At 46.4% G+C, this 26,018-nt stretch overlaps 2 protein-coding genes across 2 annotated transcripts in view; one reads left to right on the top strand and one right to left on the bottom strand.

Moving 5' to 3' along the window:
• Nucleotides 1-26,018, top strand: part of TNNT1 (troponin T1, slow skeletal type) — a 504,690-nt gene that overhangs the window by 271,117 nt on the left and 207,555 nt on the right. The window lies entirely within an intron of this gene.
• Nucleotides 1,644-25,275, bottom strand: CYTH2 (cytohesin 2). The gene is made up of 12 exons (XM_066627993.1): nucleotides 25,160-25,275; nucleotides 19,703-19,850; nucleotides 18,565-18,631; nucleotides 17,808-17,926; nucleotides 17,546-17,626; nucleotides 16,535-16,647; nucleotides 14,791-14,939; nucleotides 14,297-14,408; nucleotides 9,186-9,262; nucleotides 7,833-7,904; nucleotides 6,989-7,143; nucleotides 1,644-5,231 (listed from the first exon to the last, which is right to left on the bottom strand). Exons 1-12 carry the CDS (start codon nucleotides 25,176-25,178, stop codon nucleotides 5,144-5,146), a joined length of 1,200 nt encoding a protein of 399 aa, XP_066484090.1. The 5' UTR covers nucleotides 25,179-25,275; the 3' UTR covers nucleotides 1,644-5,143.

The raw sequence follows: 26,018 nt of genomic DNA, 5'->3' as shown, positions 1-26,018 counted from the left end.
TGGGGCAAACTATCAACCTATTGCAAGGGGCCCTCACCAGCAGAGGTCTTACTGCCTGCTAAGTGTCAGGTACCCAGCCCAGAGGGGAAACAAGTGGTGACCTTCCTCAGTGACATAATGCTCAGGCTGAGGGAAGGTACCAGATCTGGCTTGTTGTCTGCTAGTAGCACTGTTTGACCCTGTTGTCTGCCAGTGGCACTGTTTGTCACCTGACTTCCCAAGCCAGGAGGATTCTGAGCTTTCATGTGTCCCAAAGAAATGGCAGAAGCAAGCCTCAAGCTTCTGCATGAACAACACAGTAATGTATTTTCAGGTTTCCCATCCATGTGCCTTATTCTAATTAAAACCATTTGCTCAAGAATATCCTTTCTTCTTGTCAGTTGTTTAACCAGAATAAAACACACCTGCTTGAGGCTTGCCTCTTCTTTCATTCGTCAGTTTGGTGTGCGTGCTGCCCACACCATTGGTTCTCTCCTCCCATTCCCTTCTCTGGTCTGCAGCCCTGGAAGCAAGGAGCCAGAACCTGGTCTGCAACACTCTTGGCCAAACCCTGTGGCATCTGATACTGTTTGTAGCTATGGTTCTCTAACACTGCTGTGCCACCCATATCGTTTACATTTTCAGCCCTGACAGTGATATAGCCAACAGTGGCTTCCTTCACAATGCTGGGCGATAGTCTGATGTGAGATAATTTTTATTGCTTCCAGGATGTGCTAAGGCATAGTGTGGTGTTTGAACTCCTTCTTCCTGAACTCCAAGAGACATAAAAGTGCAAAACATTTCCCAGAGTATGCCCACATGCTAAACTTGACTCCTTGCGTGGCAAACTGTCTTGCGAAATCTGCTAGCTTTGCACCATCTCTTGTTTTAGCTATCTATCCATCTCAAAAAAGCCCCAGGGAATTGAATTCTCAGAAATCATCAGAAGCCATTCTGATCTCAATTATTCTGAGTCGCTGGGCAGGGAATAGATCACTTCTGTTTTTCTAAGATGGACACTCAGCTTGTTACTAGAAGGCCTCAATTTGAATCTTGACTCTCCCATATACTGAAGGGTTGACCTACTGTAAAAAGTGACCTACTGCACACAGTTGTTGTAAGGATTGTACCACGGAGACGAAAAACTTAAAAAGCACTATATGAATGTGCAATCTTACTACCACAGAGAAAATAAAGAGCTTTGAGATGATTGTGTGTTCCACTACTGATAGGTTGGATCTGGGAGATTTGGCTGAAGATCAGCCCTGGATTTGCAGCCTCCAGCTTAATATTCCTTGGAAGAAAATCCTTGAGGACTTAAATTGACCTAACCCAATGGCTCTCACAGAAAGTCAGAGACTAGCTTAGAGCTCACATGCTTGGCTGCTGTTACACAGGAACATACTTGGAAGGGAGCAAAGTTCAGCTCTTCCTGTCAACAGGGCTGGGTCCATCCTATGAGCTTGAGCACATGCAGAAAAATAATGGGATATGGTACTGGCCACTAAGTTCAGTGGCCCCAGAATTTTTTTTCTTTTTCTTTTTAAAGCACATTTCTAGTGCTTATGACTTACAAACATTTCCTTATGGCTTAAACAACGTTTTACACAATTCAAATCTCTTCTCTGCTGTGAACACACTAGGCAAGAGGCTCCTTTTCAGCTTCAGCTGCACTATGTTGATAATAATACCTTAGAGGCCAATTTTAAGGATTACACATAGAACACGCATGAGGCATTCTGCATGCTCAAAACATGCTACACAAATGCCAAATATTATTAGGTCCATCATACTGGCTCTCCCCAGTCCCTTAAAACGAAACAAAAGAACTTCTGCAACGCATAGACAAGTCTGTAGTGTTTACATTTCATCCACAGATGCATACATTAAATCTTTAAATAATAAACATTTTTTCTTTTGTTTTTCTTTTTTTAAAAGACATCATAGTAAAAGGAAACAGATTTAAAAACAAGAGAATGCCCCTCGTCTTCTGGAGCAGGTGGGGGTTTGTAATATCTCCCCCCCCCCACAAACAAAGGTGTACAATTCCACAATGGGGGGAGAAGTAGGGTTTATCACAGATATTGCTGAATTACATGGTCCTGAAAGACTGTAAGGAAGGATTCTCCCAAGAGCCCATGATTCAATTGCTTCCATTCTGAATGTTTGCAGGGATGTTCTCGAGAGCTTCCAAGTTCAGAACTTCTAGTCAAGTGCTATAAAAAATTAATACTAATTTTAAAAAAATTGGGACAGATTTCAGACTTTCTGGGGACAAGAATGGTTCACTTGCAGTGCAGGAGAAAGGTTGCCAAAAATGGAAGGAAGTCAGGAAAGAAAATATGGTATTGAATGTGAGATATGAATTTATCTACGATCAAGAGGACAACCTTTCAGGTATTCTGGAAAAGGATTAAGAAGCAAGAGATTACTTCTGGAATTTTGGGTGTTCTTGTACAGCAGAGAAGCTGTTTGCATCTGGGGCTTCAGTGGCACGTATCCCACAAGCAGGATGTGGCCTAATGTAGGGGTCCACTCAGTTGCATGGATGCCATGTGACCAAAAGGACAGTGTATTCCAAAGCAATGGATATTTCCATTATCCTTGGGGGCAGAAGTGTGACAATGAAATAATTTGAATTGGGAAAGGGAAAATCTCTAGCTTCTTTGACAGTAGATACTAAATTTGCATACTTTCCCATAAGCGAAACAGGCAATTAAGATGCTTCAGTTGCCAACAGACTAACCCATTTGAATTACTTTCAGATGCAGCCTGAATGCACTTAATACAGACTGACAGAATGCCTGCTCTTATTTTTTTAACTATACCCAAATGTAAAAGCTCTCTTTCTCTCACGCACACAAACTGAAAATGGACACAAATCTATTTTCTTCGTCTGATTGCTCTGCATTCCCTTCTTCCAGCTGCGGACCTCCGCAGCCCTGCGCTCAGGGCAAAGCTCCGTGATGGCGCCCCCCATGGGCTATCACCGCCCCCCCCCCCTCACCAGAGGCTCATGGAGCCTCACACGACTGCAGCCCACGCCAGGGAAACCTCTGTAAGATTCCCCGGCGCTATAAACTGTGCTTCCGGCAAACCAGAAGCAGAGTTTCCGCCCCCATCAGGACTTCCGCGGAGTCCTAGCAGCCAGCATCTGGGGCATTTGCCCCAGGGAAGTCTATGGTAGGCATGCAACAGCCTTCTTCCACACGGAAACAGGAGCAATTCCCAATATCACAGAAATAACACTACAGTCCTGCTGAACTGAGGACATTAAACCACATCTGCCCATGTTTCTATATTTAAACTGGATTGAGGTCCCTGTTACCAAGGCCACAGTTTCTACTGGGGAAACGAATCCTGATCAGACAGGAACATACTCAGACCAAGACTGTATTGCATTTCTGGGGCAGAAGAAGTACTAACAGTTTGCTTCCTTTGCAAAGACCTGAACTAACCCAACATGCTCCACACCTGGACCATAATAAGCCTTGTGGGAGACCAAGTTGCCATATCAGAGGGATGGGTTAAGACCAAGCTGGGGTGGAAGACAAGATTTCAAGGTACAGTTGTAAGATATGACATTACAATATCCCACCCAAGAATTTAGAACAATCCTGTAGGGAGCTGTGTCAAACAGATCTGAAGCACAGTCACAAGATTATACACAAGATTTGGGGTTGACTAAGACACCTCATGGCTTTTGGCAGATCTGAATCCCCACTACACAAATGTGGCAAAAACCACCCTTTATCCTGCCATGCCAGAAGAGTTGTCCAAGGGTAACTTGTTTCTATTCATATTAAGAGACTTGATTTCACAAAAACTCTTGGTAAGCAAGGAGAGATGCTTCTAACTTCAGCATTCTCTAGACATCTCTCTGGCATCCTCCATCCCAGGTACTATAGGATCACAGGAAGATCTTAACACTCTAGCATGAAGCAAAATCAATGCTAGATTTCTGTCAATTGGGGAGGGGGAAAACAGGACAAAACTCTGGCTTGGCTACAGGGAGAAGTCTGAAACATCTGAAGGCAGTCCTTGAGCAGAAGGGAAAAGAGTATCAGAGGAAGAACAGGATCAGATCTGGAGACAATGTTCTACTGAAACCACAGGGAGTTGCAGGGAGCAACTTCTCAGAGTTAGCAGAATGAAGGAGACTGGCATGCCTGCCTTTGACTGCAGAGAACCAGAGGTGTCAGTTGCGCATATGTGCTGGCTAGTCTTGCTGGAGGATCTGAATAGTGTTCAATGTTGTCAGTGTGCATGTATGGCCACCTGGCTCTCTGCTATCCCCTGCTAGTTGTCAGTACGTTGTGTAGAGCAAATTGCCATATAATGTGGCAGCCCTTGTTCATATCAGTGGGTCAGAGGAAGAATACTGGTTCTTGGAATGCACAGTGTCACTGGTTTGGCAAGACTCTAAAGAGACAGTCAACACATTCAGGAAGAAACATGTGGTACCGTTCTCCTGGGACTTTAGAACATGGGTGGAGGAATCAGCGACTGAATGCTTTGCAAACTAAAAACTCACCACCCACAGAAAGCTCAAGCCTTTCAGAGAGAAGGGATCAACCACTAGCCCTGCTGTGCTAATTTTAAATGTTCTGGGTGGTTTTGTTTGCTTTGAATGTACAGCATTATTCAAACTTGTCACCCTCTATGCTCTGAAGTGGTACAATCCCAAGAGGGTTTTCCCAGATCCCTCTTCTGAATGTTTAAAGTGTCTCTTTGCTGGAAAGGGCAATGAAAAGCAGGAAACATCCCCCAGCTTGCAGCCCACACAGTCAAGAGGCTTCAAAGTTGTCTGCCTGCTAGGAGCCTAAGAGAGAACCCTTAGAGAAGGAGAAATTGTCCCAAAATAGGACCAGCGTCACCATACTTGGCAGAAACAATGGTGTGACAGTTTCCAAGGCCACACCCACATGTGAGAAAGCCCAGTGGCAACTCTGAAGATACAAAGGGGTCACTGCTGGGCATGTGCTGGCAGGTCTTCAGGCTGGCAGAGCTGCCTGGTGATCCAACAATTCCAAAAGAGAGGAAGGGGTGGTTGCTTTCATGGAACTCAAAACAGGTGGGTTTGTCAGCAGGTCCGGGAGGGACACCGTTGAAGAGGTACAACCGTGAGGAGAAAAAGGAAGGTGCAGAAGGAGAGGCCCCCACCTCATGCCTGCTCCTGTTTCTGCTTCACTGAGATTCGTTTCTTGCGGGCAGCCAACATCTCATAGAAAGGATCCACACTCACAGCAGCCCTGGGATAAAGAGAGAGAGAGAGAGAGAGAGTTATGTAAAAAATCATGGAGCCAGTAGGCTATATGGGTGTGGAGAAGGAAGATCTTGCTCCTTTGTATTCTGGCTGTGTTTACATAAGCTGCAAAATGAGGTGGGAGAATGCTGTAGAATGGACTGTGCCACTTCACACTATGGGTGGGAAATAGCCAGTGTAGTGGGTAGAGTGCTAGAGAGACCTGGGTTTGAATCCCTACTCAGATGGACCTGTGGGTTTCATGCAGCAAAGATACTTCTATGTTCTTATGTTCAGTCACCAAATTTTGGACAGACATTCAACTTTCTTCCCCAAACTGACCTCAGGGAAATCCTTTCTGATGGATCTGAAGGACTGTGCATAGGACTGATTGGCTTGGCTCTGTGATAATCAGGGAGGCTCTTCCTTTCTGGGAGCAGAATTGAAGACAGATGGGTGTATGCATGTGTGGTTTTAAAAAAAATATATACTTGATAAAAAAACATGCAAGGTCCTTGGAGGCAGGCAAAACCAACAACAGATAGCTTGCCTGGAGAATGGAGGGGAGGGTGAAGAGGCAACCCAGAGGCTGCACATCTGAGGAGTGGAGGTAGGGATGCTCACATAAGAGCTCACTTATCCAAGGGCAGTAGGAAACATCTACACTGGCTCTTATTTGTAGGTATCTCTTTTACAGACCTTAGTGGGACTGGAAGGCAAAACACCTGCATTCTCTTCCTGGGAGAGAAATAGGATCTGATGGAACCAAACAAGGAAGGCTAGAGAACCAGAATTCCTGCATTCTCTAGGGGATTCAAGTAGTGGCTTGGAACATACAACTGAGTCTTGTCCTAACTTGTAATTGGTCACAACACTGGCATCAACACATCTGCTTTTGAAACAGAGTAGAAAGATGGCATAGGAGAGAAGGGGAGATAGTGAGGGGTACGCCTACATTTATTAGGACAAAGCAGGAAAAGAGCCATTTTGAGAAGCCCGCTGTAGATGTCTGGGTCTAGAATGATGAGAAAATGGAGCCTAACGAGCAATTTGTTTCACTGGGGAATTTCCAAGTAAGACTTAGGAGGGGTGACTCAGTCAGTATGTCTTGTTTAAACACCTAAGCTACATAGGCCTGTTCTACTCTGACCACAAATTGCCCTCCTTGTAACTCTCAGGAAACCAGCTGCCACCTCTAATCTTTAACAGATACTTCTTAAGTCAATATTACTCTAAATTCTTGCCTGATCAGTGCAAGGTACTATTCTAAGTTTTCTTGACATTCCACGATAAATTGGGATAAAGACACTGGGCTGAAACCCTGGAAAGCTGTTGCCAGCCAGTGACTGCAAGACTGAGCTAGACGGTTCAGCAGTCTGAATAAGTACAAGGCAACTTTCTGGGTTCATAAGATCGGAGAAATCTAGGAGTGAAATCTCTGTATGGTCTAGGAGGGAAGCGGGAGAGCATTAAGGAGGAAAAGTTGGGGGCCAGGTAATGATGATTCTGGCCCATCTGCTGCCTGAGGCCAGGACTGCAGAATGCTACCCTCCCAATGAGTTGGGGGCCTTCTTTTCCCCTGAAAACTGGGCTTTAAAGGCCCTCTGGGGGCCTCGGAAGGCCTTCAGAGGGCCAGAGGAGGCCACACGCAGCATTTGCAGCCCTCCAAAGGCCACCGGTGGGTCTTTAAAGTGCACAGGACAACCCCACGACAATTCCCAGGACAACCCCCCCTCCCGAAAGGTTTCAGCGCCTTGTCCTCACTTGATGGATTTGATCCATTCATCCTTCTCCTCCTGAGTGGGGGCTGAGATGCGATAGACCATGTGGTTCCCCTCGACCACGCGCCCATCCGCTTCAGTCTTGCAGGCTTTAATTAGCTGACCCTTGTTGTTGGGGATGTAGAGCTCAAAGCAGTTCTAAAAAGAGAAGGAAAAAGAATGAGAAACCCCTTACAAAAAGCAGTGTGCAAGCGCCCTCAGAGCACCAGAGACTTTTAGAAAAGCAAGGCAGGAGAGGCTGAATACTGACAGCATTAGGACTATTTTCCTGAGTATTTAAATACATGATGATTGTCCCTGTTTTAAACTGGATGTGTATTCTGATTATTCTCTTCTGAGAGCTGCCCTGAAAGTGTCATAGTCAAAAAGTAGGACACAAATGTTTTAAAGAAATCAGTGCAATGATTGTGGGAAACTTCAAAGAGTAGGATCCGGCAGGTGCACCATTAATTCTTGAATACACATTTTATTCCTTCGTTCAGCAGACTTTAATCCCACTTTTGATAAAACTGTATTCCAGGCAGCCAACAGCATGTTTAAAATGGGTCAATAAAACACTAACCAGTAACACTACAATTCAAACAGGCATAAAAATGTTTTCACGCTGTGCCTTTTTATCGTTTAATTGATTTTGATTACATTGCTGATACTATACATTGCCTTTCATGGCATTTTGCAGTGTTTATTCTATTATATTTATAAGACACCTTGGGTGCCCCTTGTAGGTAGGTAGGTAGATAGTGAGTAAGTGGAGTTAAAAATGAACACCAGAATAAACTTGCTGGCTAATTCAGAGTTGCGGTCATGACTAAGACAACGTCACTCACTGGTTTCCGTGGGTCTTCAACTTCTCGAATGCTCAGATTCTCTAGTGGAATGATTCCCCTTGGTTCCTTATCCTGTCAATGAATTAAGAAATGAAGTTGGAATGGAAGAGGCCCACTAACCTGAGAAGATGGGGGCCCAGGGGTTGGACCTAAAGAATCATACACCTGATGTTAAGCTGGGGGGGGGGGGGAGAGAAGGTCTTTTCTCAGAATTGGTATATTACAGCTAGATCTATGGGTATTTCTGCTTCCCCAACAGTTTCCACTGAGGTGAGCTGAGCATCCCCTCTTCCTGGGACTTCAGCATTTTAGCATCTGGCCACAGCAGCTGGTATTCCATCTGAGTTGCTCAGAACTGGGTTCATAATGCTACATAGGTAGGGGCAAAACATGGTGCTGATGCTGGTTCTGCTTATAGAGTGGGCCCTTGGTGTCTGTGGGGGGATCTGTTCAAGGAACCCCCCCCCCCCCCCGTGGATACAGATTTCAGTGGAAAATGAAATCTGCAGAAAGGCCTCACAGGACAGTACTTCTGGAAGTGCCTTCTGGATGCCTCTGGAAGGTTCTTGAGGCCCTCCAGACATGGGCTTGGCACCCACATCGAGTGAAATCTATAGGACTAAACCTGCCGATAAAGAGGCCAATGGTACAGCTTGTACTTAGTGATGCTAATTCTTCCTTCCTTCTTTCCTCTCAGTTCACATCTGTGTTAAGCAAAGATCGCACAGTGTAGCTACTCAAGGGCAACTACTGCGTCCCAGGGTCAAGACCTGCCAATGAGAGTCAGAACTTGATGTGACTTCTTCATCAGAGGACCACCTTACCCTGGGCTCCGCCATGATTTAGGACTGGGAGAGACGGAGCACCCAGAGGGAAGCCCCAAGATGAAACCCCAGGATGATAACTCAGCCAGGGAAGCTGAAAAATCTGAGTGACCCAACATGCTCCAAACTGGACTAAAACCCCAATTCTAGACAGGCCCAGTCATCACTCTTGGGATCTCACGAATGGAGAATGCTGCAAGTCTGAGCAGAGGCTCAAAACTGACAGCACAGTGCCCATTTGGCATCCCATTCCAGAGCACTATTTGGGAGAAGAAATCCTTGCAGCCTTGCTCAGACAGCTGGAGAGCGCCCCCTTCCTTACTTGGGAACATGATGTCCACCATGTGGTATCCTGGGCTGTTGTGCCATGCCCAATACTCATACACTGCAGTGCCAGGGTCCCTTCCTCCAGCCCTATTTGTTATCTGCCCAAGAGATCACAGGCTTGGGGCCCCTGAGCACTGCGCTATGGGGAAGCAGGAATGCGGAAGTGGCAAGAAGTGGGTCGGGGGAAAGAAACTATACTAACGGTCGTATATTCAAAGTAATACAGGCAGTTGTCAGTCAAGATGAACCAGCGTCTCTTCCACGTCTTCACTCGCCCTCCTGAAAGCAAAAGGAGGGAGGGGGGATTTGTGCTTGCTTTTTAATGCTTTTTTTTGGGTGTTTTTAAAAAGACTACTGGCCCTTCCCCACTCCCTGGCATCACTGAGGCAGGCACACATGGTTATAAGTAAAGCCACATGACATCAATGCGACTAAAAAGTTCAGCAAAAACATAAGAAAAAAGCAACAAACAAGGGAGGGGGAAAGGAAAAAGGAATCATAGTCTGTGTGGGGGGCGCGGGGTACCCAACCCAAAGAATCATGTAAAATAACAAATACAGTTGCAAAAGCAGTAGATTCTGCAGAAGAGTTCCTCTGGAATAGAAGTCTTGCTAAAATCTATTTTTCCCCCCTTCAAAGAGTGGATTTACTTTGCAGGCATCAATTGACTGCAAGTTACCTGGGTAGGCCAGTTTGATATGGAAGTGAGAGGGTAAGGGTCTTCCAACAAGTTTTGTTACTCCAGACCAGGAGTGCCCAAACCCTGGCCCTGGGGCCACTTGTGGCCCTTGAGGACTCCCAATCCGGCCCTCAGGGAGCCCCCAGTCTTCAATTACCCTCTGGCCCTCCGGAGACTTGCTGGAGCCCACTCTGGCCTGATACAACTGCTCTCAGCGTGACAGCCAAGTGTTTGACCTCTCGTGTGAGCTGTGGGACGAGGGCTCCCTCCCACTGCTTGCTGTTTCAAATCTGTGATGCAGCAGCGGCAGCAAAGGAAAGGCTGGCCTTGCTTTGTGCAAGGTCTTTTATAGGCTTTGAGCTATTGCAAGACCGTCATTCATTCACATGTTCCATCTCTAATATATTCATTTATGTAACTTTATTCAAATTTGAAATGTAAATTAATTCTTTTTTTTCCTGGCCCCCGACACAGTGTCAGAGAGATGATGTGGCCCTCCTGCCGAAAAGTTTGCACATCCCTGCCCCAGACAATGCTTGAAATAGTGGGAGCCAGGGGGTCTAGCTTTCTTACCTTCAGTGTTGGCCTCTTTACCTACAGTTTTTAGAAGACAAAGGGAGAGAGCTGGGGGGGGTGCTAGAGGGTGAAGTTAATAGATTTCATTATCTATTCCCCCCTTTCAAGCACTGGTATGCACCACTTCTCTATGCTCTTCCACCACCAGAGCAAACGTCCTCCAGTTGCTGACATCTCTTTACAACACAGCAGAACTGGACATGACTGGATGTGGCTCACTCTAGCTCAACCTTATATAGCTGTCATGGGGGCCTGCAATGATCTTAATTTGGATTTTGCTTGGTGTTTAATGACTTGACATTGTGGTTAAAATGTACCAGGCTTAGGAGTCCAGACAGCTGTGGCCATACTGAGCCCAGCTGTGTTGATCCACAAGAGAAACGTTTCCAACTGCCTCTGTGAAGCAAACAGCCACTTCCAGCTTCAGGTTAGTTTCTTCCATGCTCAGGGTGGGGGTGTCCTGAATGTATTTTTCCATGTGCCATAGCCCAAAATTTGGAACCCCTGGAAGAGGCTGATTTTGCAGCTGTATTGGCTCACCTGAACAAGGGTCAATTTACGTATTCAGAAAAAAAAAACCATGACATGGCCATCAGCGGCTGCAGCACACTTCAGCATGCAAAGCAACTCTACAAAGCACAGTCCTGTTCCCAGCTGCTACTATGAAGCTAACAGTCCTTCCCAACATCTGGAGTACTTCAGATGCCTGTGTACCTCTAGCTAAAGATGTGTCCTACACGCCACTAGGCAAAGTTTACAACCTCTGAGAGAGGTCTGTTTGGACAGCTAAGCTCCCCATTTTGATCCCCCCACTTTATCTCTCTTCTGCAATCTTACCACCTCACCCCATATCCTTTAAGGCAGTACTTATCAATTTGTTTCTGATTCAAGGTCCACCGTTAACTATTTGCTCTCCTTGAAATATTTATGTTAATGGGTGGTATATAAATAAACCATGTGTGCATACAACACACAAATAACTAGAACACATGGCAATGAGATCCATTTTAAATATTCTATCTACTTGTGACCATCTTCTGGCCCTTCTCTTTTGGTGACCAGATGCAAGGGACATCAGGATGCTTGTCCTTTAAACTCTGTACACAGAGAGAATCTGAGCAGGTCCAGTCTGTCAAGCAAGCAGACATTTCCAACTGCAGGGAAATTTCTTTCAAGGATGAGAAAAAGCTATAGAATGCCTAAATTCCTGCTCAAAAAACAAGGGGATCCCCACAGGATCAGAAAGATGCATCCAGCTCCAGCAACCAGCTGGCCAACCAGATGCCACTGAAGTAAGGATTGAAAGCAAAAGCCATGTCTCGCTGCTGTTTTCTTGTAACTAGTACAGTGGGCCCTCAGTATCCGTGGGGGAGCTGTTCCTGGACCCTCCGTGGATACCAATTTCAGTGGATAACAACAACAGTATTTATATACCGCTTTTCAACAAAAAGTTCACAAAGCGGTTTACAGAGAAAATCAAATATCTAATGGATAGATATTCTAATCCATTCATATCTAATGGATGGATAATCTAATCTGGGGAGAGGTTTGCCTGAAAATCTGGAAGTGCCTTTCAGAAGGCTAGGGCAGGTTAACTGAGGCCCTCTAGCGTGGTCTTGTGATATGGATTTAGTCAAATCTGCAGATCGCAAACCTGCAGATGACGAGGGTCAACTACACTATGGGTATATTGCCTCTGAACATGGAGGATCAATACAGCCACCTTCTACACAATTATTACAGGTACAGAAGATCTGCCCTCCTTTGCCTCTGGTCACTCTCTCCCTTTAAAAACCTAAATAAAAAGGACAGTGGTGGTAATGCGCCTGCTGTAACTTGCCTTAGCTCAGGGTGCAACCTACTCATTGGGGTTCTGATGCACCAGCTGAAAACTGATGCCTTAAAGCAGGGGTGCCCAAACCCCGGCCTGGGGGCCACTTGTGGCCCTTGGGGACTCCCAATCCGGCCCGTGGGAGTCTCCAATGAGTCTCTGGCCCTTTAAAGGCATGCTGGAGCCCACATTGGCCGGATGCAACTGCTCTCAGTGTGGGGGCAACTGTTTGACCTCTCACATGAGCTGTGGGACGAGGGCTCCATCCACTGCGTGTTGCACATCTGTGATGCAGCAACATGCAGTGAAGTTAAGGCAAGTCTTGCTTTGTGCAAGACTTTTTATAGGCCTTGAGCTATTGCAAGACCATCATTCATTCATATAAGTTCCATCTCTAATATATTCATTTATGTAAATGTATTCAAATTTGAAATGTAAATTAATTCTTTTTTCCCCCTGGCCCCCAACACAGTGTCAGAGAGATGATGTGGCCCTCCTGCCAAAAAGTTTGGATACCCCTGCCTTAAAGCACACATTCGTAGTAGGGAACAAATCTTAGTTCCTCATTTCCCACATCAATTTCTTAGCCCCACCAGACCTGTTCCAAGACAACTCAGCCCAATTGCCATTCCCCATTCCCCTCTAAAGAGCACCAGGCACCCCAGTTCTCAACTGCAAAGCAAATGCCCCTTCTCTCACCTACCTCCTGGGTTGGGGGGCAGTATTCAGACAGTGGAACAAATGTAGTCCGCGCCGTGGGATGGTGGAGAGGGGGGGTAGGGAAGCCGTGGTGGGGAGAGAGGGGGCAAAGAGAGGTGGGACACGGGAGTCAGGATAGAGAGGATGGGGGTGAGAAAGAGAGAGAGAGAAGAAGAAGAAAGAGAGAGAGAGAGAGAAAGGAGAACAAGTTACATCAACATAAGGTAGAAGTACATGGTCAAATCAAAAATCCTCCGACCCAGACACAGGCATTTGGGGGCATCAGGATGGGGGTGGGGTGGGCATGGGGAGGAAGGGTTTAACTTTCTATTGGGTTGGGGATAAGGCAACAGGCATCACTTGGCTAAATGACAACGCCCTCCTAACTCTGTGGGACTATGTGGCCCTTCTCTTCTTCCCATTATGCTTTATATGCTTTCCCTTATACCAGGGTAGACTGCTGTCAGCCTGGGATATGATCTTCTCTGCCTCTTAGTGGCCCATGACTGCATCAAAATGGTGCGTCACCAAAAATACAAGAAAGGACAAAAGCAAACAAGCTCCTTGGAGGATGGAGAGCATACAAAGATTATATATTTGGCAAGAGGCAATATATCCTTCTCCAACCAACTCTGCGAGAATGGAAGTAGCTCAGTGCCTGAGAGGAGATCCTCTGCTTTGACCAGGCTCCACTGCTGCTCGAATTGAAATGGGGGAGGTGAGAATACTGCCCTCCCTGATGCTAACCTGAAAGCAGAAGAACAGGACAAGGCTGTGCCACACTGTAGTCAATCTCTTTATTTCAAGCCTTGCAACAACATCAGACTGGGATAATCTACTCCAGAGCACCTTATCTGGGAAGGGCCCAATGCCACTGCCTCGAGGCTCAGGAAGCTGGCAAAGGACAAGCACTAATCAAGCAAACAGCATGATGCTGGCCTGATAAACAAATTCATTTTCTGACAGAAGTTACGCAGTAGTAATTTCACCAACACAATGAACCCCATTTGGGTATATGTATGAGTATGAACCAGACAAATGTCAGGCACTGAATTCAGGTTTCAGTACTCCTGAACAAGCCCATTTCTCTGTTTTTAATGTTAGGAGAGTGAAATTCCAATGACCTGCAGAATTTTTTTCAGGTTGCTACTTCTAAAGGGAATCTGAAATCCCAGCAGACCCCTCTCATCATCTGTCAGAGGAGATCCACCTCAATAGGGAAGGGGAGAAGATCTTGGTTTTCACCAGATCCTCACAAACAGATGGAACAGTGGATTCCAATGGGTCATATGTATTTGTTGGTGGGAAGGGATGGGATATCAGGGTGGATTTCAGGAGGATCCCTTTGATCTGATGAAGAGAGAGGTCATGCTTTAAATGACACAACAGGTGGGGGGAAGAGAGGAGAGCGCAGAGACGTGCAGAGATCGCGGGGTGGGGGTAGTAGTGGTGAGGGAAGGGGAGGGGAGGGGTAGCAGGGAATGGAAGGCAAAAAGTTGCAGTGTTTAAAGGAGGGAGATGCTCTCACCCAGCTTGAGGAGCCAGCCCTCGCGGTCGGGGTTAAAGAAAGTGTGTGTCAGGTCATTCCCATCATCCTCAGGGATCTTGAAGGGCTCATTACGGATGCTGTCATACAGATTCTAAGGGGCGGGGAAGAAGGGGAGGAGTTACGGGCAGGCCACACCTATGCCTCAGACGAGAAGAATGTGCATGCTATGCTTGGTACTGACCATGTTGCACCAAATATATGACAGTGCAGATAAAAGAAACAAGAACATTAACGGACAACAATGAAGCAAATAGCCATAAAGCAGGGAAATAATAAAACCACAACTGCTGCAAGAACATCCTATGAAAGAAGTTAAACGCTTCTCATAAAGAGACTAACAGACTTTGAAGATGAAAATGAGCATTAAAGTTATCTCCTCCTCTCCACCCAGAACTCCCCTCCCCAAAGGGTCAGATAACTGGGCCGATCAAGCCCAGCCTCAGGTTTCTCACTCCCCTTCGCCAGCCTCTCACCCGCAGCAGCTCCTCAGGCAAGTCGCCCCCGTCGTTGATGCCGCGGTTCATAGTGATGAATCTCTCGACGGTGGGCTTGTCGCGGACATTGGGGTTATGGAGACTAGTGTTGAGCATGATTACCGCGAAGGAGAGGACGTAACAGGTGTCTGGGGTGGGGGGAGGGGAAGTCACAAAGAAAAAACTCAGCAACTTGGGCCATTTTCTGGTACATTTGCTCTCAGGCAATTCTGTACGTTTCATTGCAATGCACAAAATGACCTCATCACAGGTTGAAATCATGATTCGAAGAGAGCAGAGTTTCACTTCTACCTTGGGTTTATGAAGTGTAAGTTAGAGCTAGCTGTTCTGTGGCAGTAACACTTCTGGGGCTGACTATCCTGCTAAGAACCTTTCTAAACATTCGACAAAAGGAAGTGGTAGAATTCTGATTTGTTCCATTTCCAACCACAGTGGCTGGTGTCACATTTTCAAATGTTCCCCCTTGTAAAAAACTAATTGTATGTAGCAAAATTGCAAGAAGAGAACTGCATTAACCCTTTTTTGTAAGGTAGTTTACTACACACACAAATACCTGTCATAACACAGGGGAATCCATTCCAAAAAGTCAAGTGTTGCATTAAACAGCACTATAGACAACACCCTTAATTGAACAGGCAGGAAACAGGAGCCGATTCACCCAGAATGCACTGCTCCGGTTTGTTAGAATAGCTGCCAATCACAATGGAACAAACAACATTGTATCGAATCAGCACTAAAGGAAGCTGTGCTATGGAAAGTATTAATGTATTTATTATTTTAATACGAGGAAGCACTCAAAAATACGATATTCCTCTACAATGAGCAGGCATAAGCAGTACAGGTCAGAACTCTACCCTTTCTTTTTGTAGAATGGATGGAAAAGCTCTAAGCTCTGTACATAAGTGGATGGTGCTGAGGAATTTCATTCTTGTGATTTAACCAGTGGAAGGAACTATGGCTCTGTCAGATTGGCTACAGTACAACAGTAATAGAGAGAAGCCAGACTGCAGCCCACTGGTGGGTCACTGGGTATTTCTAGGTTTACTGCTGTCCATTACTGGGATTTTTGTTTTGTCTTGCCAAGAATGCTGGACCAGGAAGATTGTGGTCTGATCTGTCAAGGCACTTAAGGTCACTTAAAGCAGATTAGCCATGCCTTAATATTAAAGAGATCCTGAGCTTTATAAGGACTCAGTTGACAAAGATATGAGTGAAGTCAGACCACTCCTGAAATACAAACAAGTTATCCCCACTGCCAGCCCTGCAAATTGAATATTTCAAGCCGAGGGGAGAGAGCAGTTCAAGAATTTCTCACTTGTTGTCTACACGCCTTTTTCAATGGGAAAATGTGCTTAATCAGTTGGCTAACTCAATCAATTGGGCATGTCAGAAATATTGTACAAGTCACCTAAATTAGTACCAACATTCAAATTAGTAGCCTCCCAGTAATAGTCTCCATCAGCAGAACTGGCACCTGATTTTGCCCATTCCTCCTCCCTCCCACCCCTGGCTCCTTTCCCATTTTCCAGTGTCCCTTCAAATATAAGCAGTTATTTTAAACTATAAACCACCTTGAGTGCATTGTCAAGAAAGTGGGATACAAATGTAGGAAGCAAGTCAGTAAATTTGGTCCCCAGGCCAGAGAACATAGGAGGTGCTTAGTTCTCAGCACCCCATGTTCTGAACCAAACAAGCCCCATTCCCATCCCAGGGAATTCAGTACCTGTGGACTGAAAGACACCTGGGTTGCACAGACAATATCGCTGGGCGAAGGCCTCCATCATACGATCAATCTTCTGGGCTTCTCCTGGCAATCGGAAGCTCCACAGGAACTGCCTGGATTGGGGGCAAAGAACAGCATGAATAGATAAAAGAACAGACAAATGGCCTCAGTAGTCTGATCTGCAAGTACAATGCATTCTCACTGTGCTATTTTGTAGTCTTCATAATGTAAATACAGTAAAACTGGAATTCTATACACACTTTTCTGCGAGTAACCCCACTGAACACAAAGGAACTTGCTTCTGAGCAGACATGCATAGCGTTGCGCTGCAAGATATGCACATATCTCATCATACCCAACAACTTTCTAGCCCCAATTCTATGGACCAGAGGACAATTTAATATGTTTAGTAAGGGAGAAGCAAGATCCTGCATACATGTAGAGTCTTTCCTACTGTTCCTCTATGCAGAAAATTTCCAATAAAGATGCCTCAACACAGTGACATGTTTGAGATTAACAGCCCAACTGTATGCGCATCTACTCAGAAGTGCCAGTGTGTTCAATAGGACTTACTCTAGGGAAAGCATGAACAGGGTTGCAGCCTAAATAGAAGGGTGATAACAAGGGGGGGGGGTCACCAATGCCAAGAAAGACATTCTTTAAGAGAATGAAGAGGACAAATGCCCAAAACAGGGAGAGGTTTTTCACTTGTAAACAATGATGTATGGAGACCCTCAGTGTTCTCTTTGGTTGTGACCCATATCAATATCCATAAGTAGTCAGAGAGAGTGTATTGGGGGGGGGCGGGGTAGAAGTAAATAAATCTGGTTAATGACTGGTGCTTATTCTGAGGCAGAAAAAAAAAACAGCTAAAGACAGAGGCAATCTCCGGTCAAGGAAAGCAATCTTCTCACTCATGGCACTTCCTCCTTTTGGACAAGAGGAGGAGGGGCTACAAGGGGGCCCAGCCCTTGACAGGAAGCGTACCTGGCAAAGGAGTTCCAGGCTTACCTGAGTGCTTGCACAAGGTTGAGGTCAGTAAATTCATGCAAGTCCACAAAGGCGTGGAGCACAGCAATGTTAAACTCCTCCCTGAACAGAAAGTAGAAAAGGTTAAAGTCAGGCCCATCTCCAGTTGCGAAGAAATGACCTCTGTGCCCATCCAGCAAAAATGAATATCTGATTCTGCCCCATCTGCTGGCTTTCTCTTTAAATCTACCTCACTCACAACAGCTCCAATTCCCCCCCCCCGTCTCTTTAGTTAAGCCCTCACCGCTCGCCCAGATAGTCTCCAATGGCCGTCTTGTTGAGTCCTTCCCCCTTGTAGAGGAAGCGAGCAATGTCCTCTGGAGTGGAGCGTAGCAGCTCGTTTTCTACCAGAAACTGGATTCCCTGGGGAGATTGTGAGGAAGGAGAAGACAACACAAAAGAGGAGCTGAAAACTGCAGAACCCAGACATCTTGGCTCAGAGATTCCTCTGTCAAAATCTTTTAAGATTCAGGGTGTCTTGGGGAATGCCTGTTTATTGCAACTCTGTATTCTAATTCCAAAGTTCAGGGCTGCCCTTATTATCTGTGGGGGTTTTGTTCCTGGAATCTCCGTGGATACCAAAATCCAGAGATGTTTGAATCTGCGGATTTTGGGGGGAGCTCAAGCCTCCGAACCCAACTGGAGATGTTCTCTGGTCAAGTCCAGAGGCCCTTCAGAGGACTGAAAAGGATGACTTCCGGTTTCTAGATGAAAACCAGAAGTCATCCTTTTCGGCCTTCTGGAAGCCTTACAAGGTGCGTAGCCTCCCTGGCCCTCAGAAGGTTTTTTGGACCTGACCAAAGCACAGCTGTGGTCGGGTTCGGAGGGCTACAGGTTGCCCACACTGTGGGTTCGGAACCTGTGGGTATTCAGATCTGTAGGTACCAAATCCACAGATAAGGAGGATGGACCGGGAGTGGATATTCCCAGGAGCTTCTATTCCATCCCCCAAACTTTCATTACCTGTCTACAGGTTAGCATCCCATCTGACCCCAACTTACTTTTTTGGGATCCATGTTGAACTTCTTACGTCCCATACCCATCTTTCGATTCCTCTGAAGAGTTTTACTGTACAAGACAAGGGTATCTGTCAATCCTCTGAGTTATAAAGAACAGAAAAATGCTAAAAGCTCATTCAAACCTTTGAAAAATGCAAGCTTTCGGAAAATGAAGTGCTTCTAGAACAGCACTTCAGAAAACAGGTGTACAGAGTGAATAGGCCTGCATGTCAAAATATTCCTATTCCTGGAAAGGTGCATGTCTAGGAGACAAGTTGTGCCAGGACCTTTTTCTGCACTTGCTTTCTACATGAAGGTGTTTTGACCTGATGTCGCTTTAAAACCTGCCATGCTCACTTGCATTCTGAAGTGGTATTGCCAGTCATGCTTCTGAGAAAGTGAACTGACTAGAGCTAAGCAGAAACGAAACTCCTTGAAATGTGGATCACAATCAAGGACACTGAACATTCCGCACAAAAATAAAACAAGCTGATAAGAACTGCCTTGCCAAAGCAGGCCAAAGTTTTGTCTTATCCAGTACTTTGACTCCGACAGATGGCTCGCCAGATGTCCCTGAGAAGTTCACAAATACTTCATAACGTGGTGATTTAGAAGTGTAACAAATAAACCCATGAGCAAGCAAGGCATAATGCAGATGCCCACCCCCTTCATGCTGTTTGCCTCTAGCATTTGGTCCCATTTTTAGACAACAGCCATTGACAGGCTTATCCTCTGTGATTCTTTAAGGAGAGATGTGGAGTTTTGATGGACATCGGTATTATTATTGGAAGAATCTGGAGTTCAGCCAGAATGGTGTAGTGGTTTTGATGCTAGACCTGGAAGATCCAGGTTCAAATCCCAGGTCAGCCATGAAGCTTCTGGGATAACCTTGAGCCAGTCAGTATCTCTCAGTCTAATCTACCTCACAGGGTTGTTGTGAAGACAAAAGAAGGAACTAGGTTCACACTCTGAGCTCCTTGAAGGAAGAGTGCTATAAAAATGTGAAAAATAAATAATATTTTCCAAGCTAAACATCAGTTGCTCTTGAAAGGTCTCTGGAAGCAGTGACTCACTCGCCAAGAGGCATGGAGGAGCCCCCTCTGGGAAAAGACCACTCTGCGCTCAGGGAACCCCCTCTCACCTTCCTTCATTGGCTTCCAGCCCCTCGACCTCATTCATTGCTTCGCTGAGCTCATCTCGCAGTCGCTGGATTTCCACAAGCAGTTCTTGCTTCCGGCGGCGGATGTTTTCCAGCTCCAGCCTCTCCTCAGGCGTCAAGTCTGGAGGCACTGTAACAGAAAGGAGAGAGAATGGGAACAAGTAGCGGTAGTCATCAAAGGTTGCAATCCTACACACACTTACCTTAAAGTAAGTCTCATTGAACTTGTAACACCAGAACCAGGGGACATCAACTAAAATTTAGTGTTGGGAGAGTGAGAGCAGATAAAGAAAATATTTCTCTATCCAGCATGTAATCAATCTGTGGAACTCATTGCCACATGATGTGGCCTAGATGCCTTTAAAAGGGGATTGGACAGATTACATTGATTACTAGACAGATTTCTAGAAGAAAAGTCCATCACAGGTTGCAAGCCATGATGGGTGTGTGCAACCGCTTGGTTTTAGAAAGTCAGGTGCAAAGGAGTGGCAACGGGATGCAAGTATCTTGAGGTCTTGGGTGCTCCCTGAGGCATCTGGTGGGCCACTGTGAGACATAGGAAGATGGACTAGATGGGCCTTTGGTTTGATCCAGCAGGGTAATGAACTTAATGGGGTTTACTTCTGGGTAAACATGCATTGGACATGTAGCCCTTTTAAGAGCCCCCTGGAAACCACAGTCTATGGAGCCAATGGAAACCACAGTCGATAACAGAAGCCCCAAAAGAGAAGAAGCCCCACCCTTTAGTACAGGCCCTGCCTTCCCCTTAAAATCTAGACATACACCCATGCCACTATCCCAGCAACCAACTGATGACAGCATGACCAAATGGAAGGACAGGGATGCCCACATTTTTAACACCCATGAAGAAGTGGTGCAGATGCAGGTTTTCTCATGACTATATCATAAGCTATAACTGCCAAAATTCTCTCTTTCTGGAGCCAAAAGTTGTGAGATCCCTGGAGTGTTGGACTTGGACCAAGAAGTTCTGGGAGCAAATTTCTGCTCAGCCTTGAAGTTGACAGGTGATATTGGGTCAGCCACAGCCTCTCAGCTTAACCTACTTCACAGGATGGTTATTAGATAAAAGATGCAGAAAGAAAACCTGCTCCTTTGAGGAGGAGCAGTTCATGTAAATATGCAAAAAATAAGATCAAATCTATGGAGTCAAAGACTGTGAGAGCCCTCCTGCCCCTGTCTGGCCGCAGTCACCTTCAGCGATAAAGCAATAGCTCCAAGTCTGACCAGAAGTGTTCCATTTCTCCAGTGGCTGCCCAATCCTTTGTTAGCAAGGAGTTGTTTATAATTAATAAATAATCGGGCTTCCAAACAGTGCATTGTGACACCTGGCTAGGTGGTGCACACCTAAGCTGGACTGCACCACTGCCATCTTCTTTTTAAGAGACTGAGAAAAAAAAAAGGTAGTAGCAAGAGAAAAGGAGTAAGATGAAATTTGGAGTGGGGGGGGGAGAAGGAGGGACAGTGGTTAGTGTCAGATTACCCAGAACACGCAGGTTAAAATTCTTCCTTAGCCACGAACCTCATAGGTAGAAGTATTTGAAAATGGTGTTATTTATTCTGCTAAGAAGTAAGCTGATTGTGTTCAGTAAGACTTAGGCAGTAATCCTATTTTACTCACCAGAAACAAACACCTCTAGTCATACAAGTACTAAGGCTTCCATGGCTGGTATTCATGACATTGAAATGAACAATGTTCAGACTGATAAGCCACAGTAGAATAAAGCTGTTTTCACCTCATGTTTTGCCTACCACTTTGGTAGGCATTTTCAAAGCTACAGCAAGTAGGTCTTCAAACTACCCAGTGTAACCAATGTAGTCAGCCTCTACTCACAGGTTGGCCTTAGGCCAGTAACTATCTCTCAGCCTAACCTAGTGTGCAGGAGGTTGTGAGGGTGAAGCAAAGAGGATGTGTGTGACCATCTATCTGAGTAACTATCTTTCAGTGCAGGTTAGGGGTGTCTATTTGAGCCCTTTAGAGCACCCATTTCCAACCACGGTGCCATGGCACACTGGCGTGCTGCAGATGGTCTGCAGGTGTGCCATAAGAGTTTGGGAGAGAATCATTTGTTAGCAGGGCCACCAGGGGATGCGAGCCCCTGCTGTCAAGGGTGTGCCTTGTCAATGGTCAAAAAACTGATGTGTGCCTTGAGAATTTTAGCACCTTATCAGTGTGCTGAGAGTTGAAAATAGCTGCTTTAGAGGAAGGGCAGGTTAAAACTATAATTCATAATTATTCAATCCCTCCCTGCCACACACACAGACTGCCTGGTTCATCTCTTATTTGTCACTGTTCTGGGATTGCCTCTGACCAACCAGCCAGCATTCCCAGCACAATGACTCACTCAAAGACACAGGGTACTCAAGGGGTCTTCCTCAGAGGACAAGCAATTCTTACTCACAATACCGGCTACAACTAATCCTTTTATGGGTGTGGGTGTTTGTGGGTACACCATGAAGTGTGAGCTACCACAGAGTCTAGCACAGTGACTCACAAATAGACGCAGAGTGCTCAGGGGGTGCTCCTCAGAGGACAAGCCATTCTTCCTCACAACACAGGCTACAACTAATCCCTTCACGTGTGCCTCTGTGTGTGCACACCATGAAGTGTGAGCTACCACAAAGTCTAGCTCAGTGACTAGTGCAGAGACACAGAGTGCTCAGGGGATGCTTGTCCTCTTGAGGACAAGCCATTTCTACAACACAGGCTAAAACTAGTCCTTTTGTGTGTGTGTGTGTGTGTGTACACCATGAAGTGTAAGCTACCACAATGACTCATGCAGAGACACAGAGTGCAATTACAACACAAGCTAAAACCAAGTCTTTCATGTGTGTGTTGTGTTGTGTGTACACCATGAAGTGTGAGCTACCACAAAGTCTCGCACAGTGACTCATGCAGAGACACAAAATGCTCAGGGGGTGCTCCTCAGAGGACAAGCCACTCTTACACACAACACAGGATTAATCTTTTTGTGTGTTGTGTTGTGTGTGCACACCATGAAGTGTGAGCTACCACAAAGTCTCGCACAGTGACTCATGCAGAGACACAAAGTGCTCAGGGGGTGCTTCTCAGAGGACAAGCCATTCTTACACACAACACAGGCTGAATCTTTTTGCGTGTTGTGTGTGTTGTGTTGTGTGTGCACACCATGAAGTGTGAGCTACCACAAAGTGTAGCACAGTGACTCACGCAGAGACAGGGAGTGCAATTCTTACTCACAACAGGGGCTAAAACCAACCCTGTTGTGTGTGTGTATGGTGGTGTGAGGTGCCACAAAGCCTGGCCAACCTGGTCCCCTCTAGGCCAGGCTGCAACGCATTTCATTCCTGCTTAGGTGCACTTACATAAGAACAGCCCCACTGGATCAGGCCATAGGCCCATCTAGTCCAGCTTCCTGTATCTCACAGCGGCCCACCAAATGCCCCAGGGAGCACACCAGATAACAAGAGACCTCATCCTGGTGCTCTCCCCTACATCTGGCATTCTGACTTAACCCATTCCTAAAATCAGGAGGTTGCGCATACACATCATGGCTTGTACCCCATAATGGATTTTTCCTCCAGAAACTCGTCCAATCCCCTTTTAAAGGCGTCTAGGCTAGACGCCAGCACCACATCCTGTGGCAAGGAGTTCCACAGACCGACCACGCGCTGAGTAAAGAAATATTTTCTTTTGTCTGTCCTAACCCGCCCAACACTCAATTTTAGTGGATGTCCCCTGGTTCTGGTATTATGTGAGAGTGTAAAGAGCATCTCCCTATCCACTCTGTCCATCCCCTGCATAATTTTGTATGTCTCAATCATGCCCCCCCTCAAGCGTCTCTTTTCTAGGCTGAAGAGGCCCAAACGCCGTACCCTTTCCTCATAAGGAAGGTGCCCCAGCCCCGTAATCATCTTAGTCGCTCTCTTTTGTACCTTTTCCATTTCCACTATGTCTTTTTTGAGATGCGGCGACCAGAACTGGACACAATACTCCAGGTGTGGCCTTACCATAGATTTGTACAACGGCATTATAATACTAGCCGTTTTGTTCTCAATACCCTTCCTAATGATCCCAAGCATAGAATTGGCCTTCTTCACTGCTGCCGCACATTGAGTCGACACTTTCATCGACCTGTCCACCACCACCCCAAGATCTCTCTCCCGATCTGTCACAGACAGCTCAGAACCCATCAGCCTATATCTAAAGTTTTGATTTTTTGCCTCAATGTGCATGACTTTACACTTACTGACATTGAAGCGCATCTGCCATTTTGCTGCCCATTCTGCCAGTCTGGAGAGATCCTTCTGGAGCTCCTCACAATCACTTCTGGTCTTTACCACTCGGAAAAGTTTGGTGTCATCTGCAAACTTAGCCACTTCACTGCTCAACCCTGTCTCCAGGTCATTTATGAAGAGGTTGAAAAGCACCGGTCCCAGGACAGATCCTTGGGGCACACCGCTTTTCACCTCTCTCCATTGTGAAAATTGCCCATTGACACCCACTCTCTGCTTCCTGGCCTCCAACCAGTTCTCAATCCAGGAGAGGACCTGTCCTCTAATTCCCTGACTGTGGAGTTTTTTCAGTAGCCTTTGGTGAGGGACCGTGTCAAACGCCTTCTGAAAGTCCAGATATATAATGTCCACGGGTTCTCCCACATCCACATGCCTGTTGACCTTTTCAAAGAATTCTATAAGGTTTGTGTTTTGTTCTGCTCTTTCCCAGAAAGGCTGTGCGGGATTCACCACAACACAAGTGTGTTGTGGTGTGAGGAGCTGACATTCCATGCCTGGCTTGCCCAGCTTCCCCCCTCTGCAACATGGGTGAGCCCAAGTCGTTGCACACACGCACACCCCCCTCCAAAGGAATGGTACAGCCCCACATTTAAAAGGTAGCGGATAAAACGGGGGAAAAAACCGACTCCCCCTCCCCCAACGGGAATAGCTCGGCCACCCCTCAAGAGAATGGTACAGCCCACACGCCCCTTTGGCATATCTCGGAACGCTTTGGGCGCCTCATCCACTTCAACACAATAGGGGGCCTCATCCTCTTCCCGCCGGTGGTACAGCCCAAGATCCCCCTCGAATAGAATGGTATGGCCCGAGGAAAAGCCTTATCGATAGAATGGGATAAACGGGAAAGGGCCACGTGACACGCCCGTCGTTCCATCTTGTCCTTGGTGTTTTTTTTTTTTGGCTGCCCCCTATTTTAATACAACGGGATGGTTCAGCCACACATCCCCCCTTTTGTTCGTGTGGTTCATCCCGACCCCACCCCTCTTTGTAAGGGATCGGCCCCGCCCCCTCAGCGATCTGGAACAGAAGGGCTCAGTCCGCCCACACTCTTTTCCCATTGTGGATACTGGGCGGGTCCCACAATGGTACCTTCCGTCTTGCCCCCCCTTCTACGCTCGCCCATGGATCGATCTGAGAGGTCCTTACCATAGATACCGTCCTCCATGGTGACCAGAGTGCCCCCGCGCTGGGGAAAGCGGACCTCCACAGTCTCCCCTTGTCTCTTTTTCGGGGGGCTCCAGCGACTGCGCGTTCCTCCCGCAGCCGCCCGGCCCTGCACTGAAGCGAACGCCCCGCCCCGCACAACGGAACAGCCAATAGCAAAGCGAACCCCCTCCCGGTATCTGAGGGCAGCAGCCAATGGAAACGACGCGATTGGCCTCATAATTAGGACGTACGTCCATGGTAACCAATAGACACCTTCGTCTACCTATTGACAGGAGTATTATCCAATGAATTTTCACGCTTTCCCCTTAAAGCCCGCCCTATATTCTTCGTAATGTGCAATCGAGGCTCAATAGCTTGAGCTGTGCCCGCCCTAGAGAAGTCATAAATGTCGCATAGAGATAGAAAAAGGCGAGAGTGATATACTAATGGTCTGAGGAGGGGCTTTCTGGGTTGTTATTATTATACCATTCTTGTTGGTCTTCCTCGGGGCAGAAGTGGTGGGTCATCGTTCAGAAAAAGGGGGGAAGGGGGAAACCCAGAACTTTAATGCAGAATCACATGACCATTGTAAAGTCATGTGGTTCTAGACTTTTTTACCTCTATGGTTTACCAAGTTCCGCCTTCCATTGTCAATCAGACTGACTGATTTCCTAACAGGTCAATAGAACACAGGTCATGGTTCAGGATGTGGACTCACCTCCCTGCATTACAATCTCTGCGCATGAACTGGAGGTTGTCCATGACTTTGTGTACCTTGGCTCAACGATCTCCGACACTCTTTCTCTCAATACCGAGCTAAACAAACGCATCCGTAAAGCAGCTACCACATTTTCCAGAC

Source organism: Tiliqua scincoides, chromosome 5, assembly GCF_035046505.1.
Source record: "Tiliqua scincoides isolate rTilSci1 chromosome 5, rTilSci1.hap2, whole genome shotgun sequence".
NCBI lineage: Eukaryota > Metazoa > Chordata > Lepidosauria > Squamata > Scincidae > Tiliqua > Tiliqua scincoides.
The sequence above is the reverse complement of the archived record's forward strand: the minus strand, read 5'-3'. Positions and strand labels throughout refer to the sequence as shown.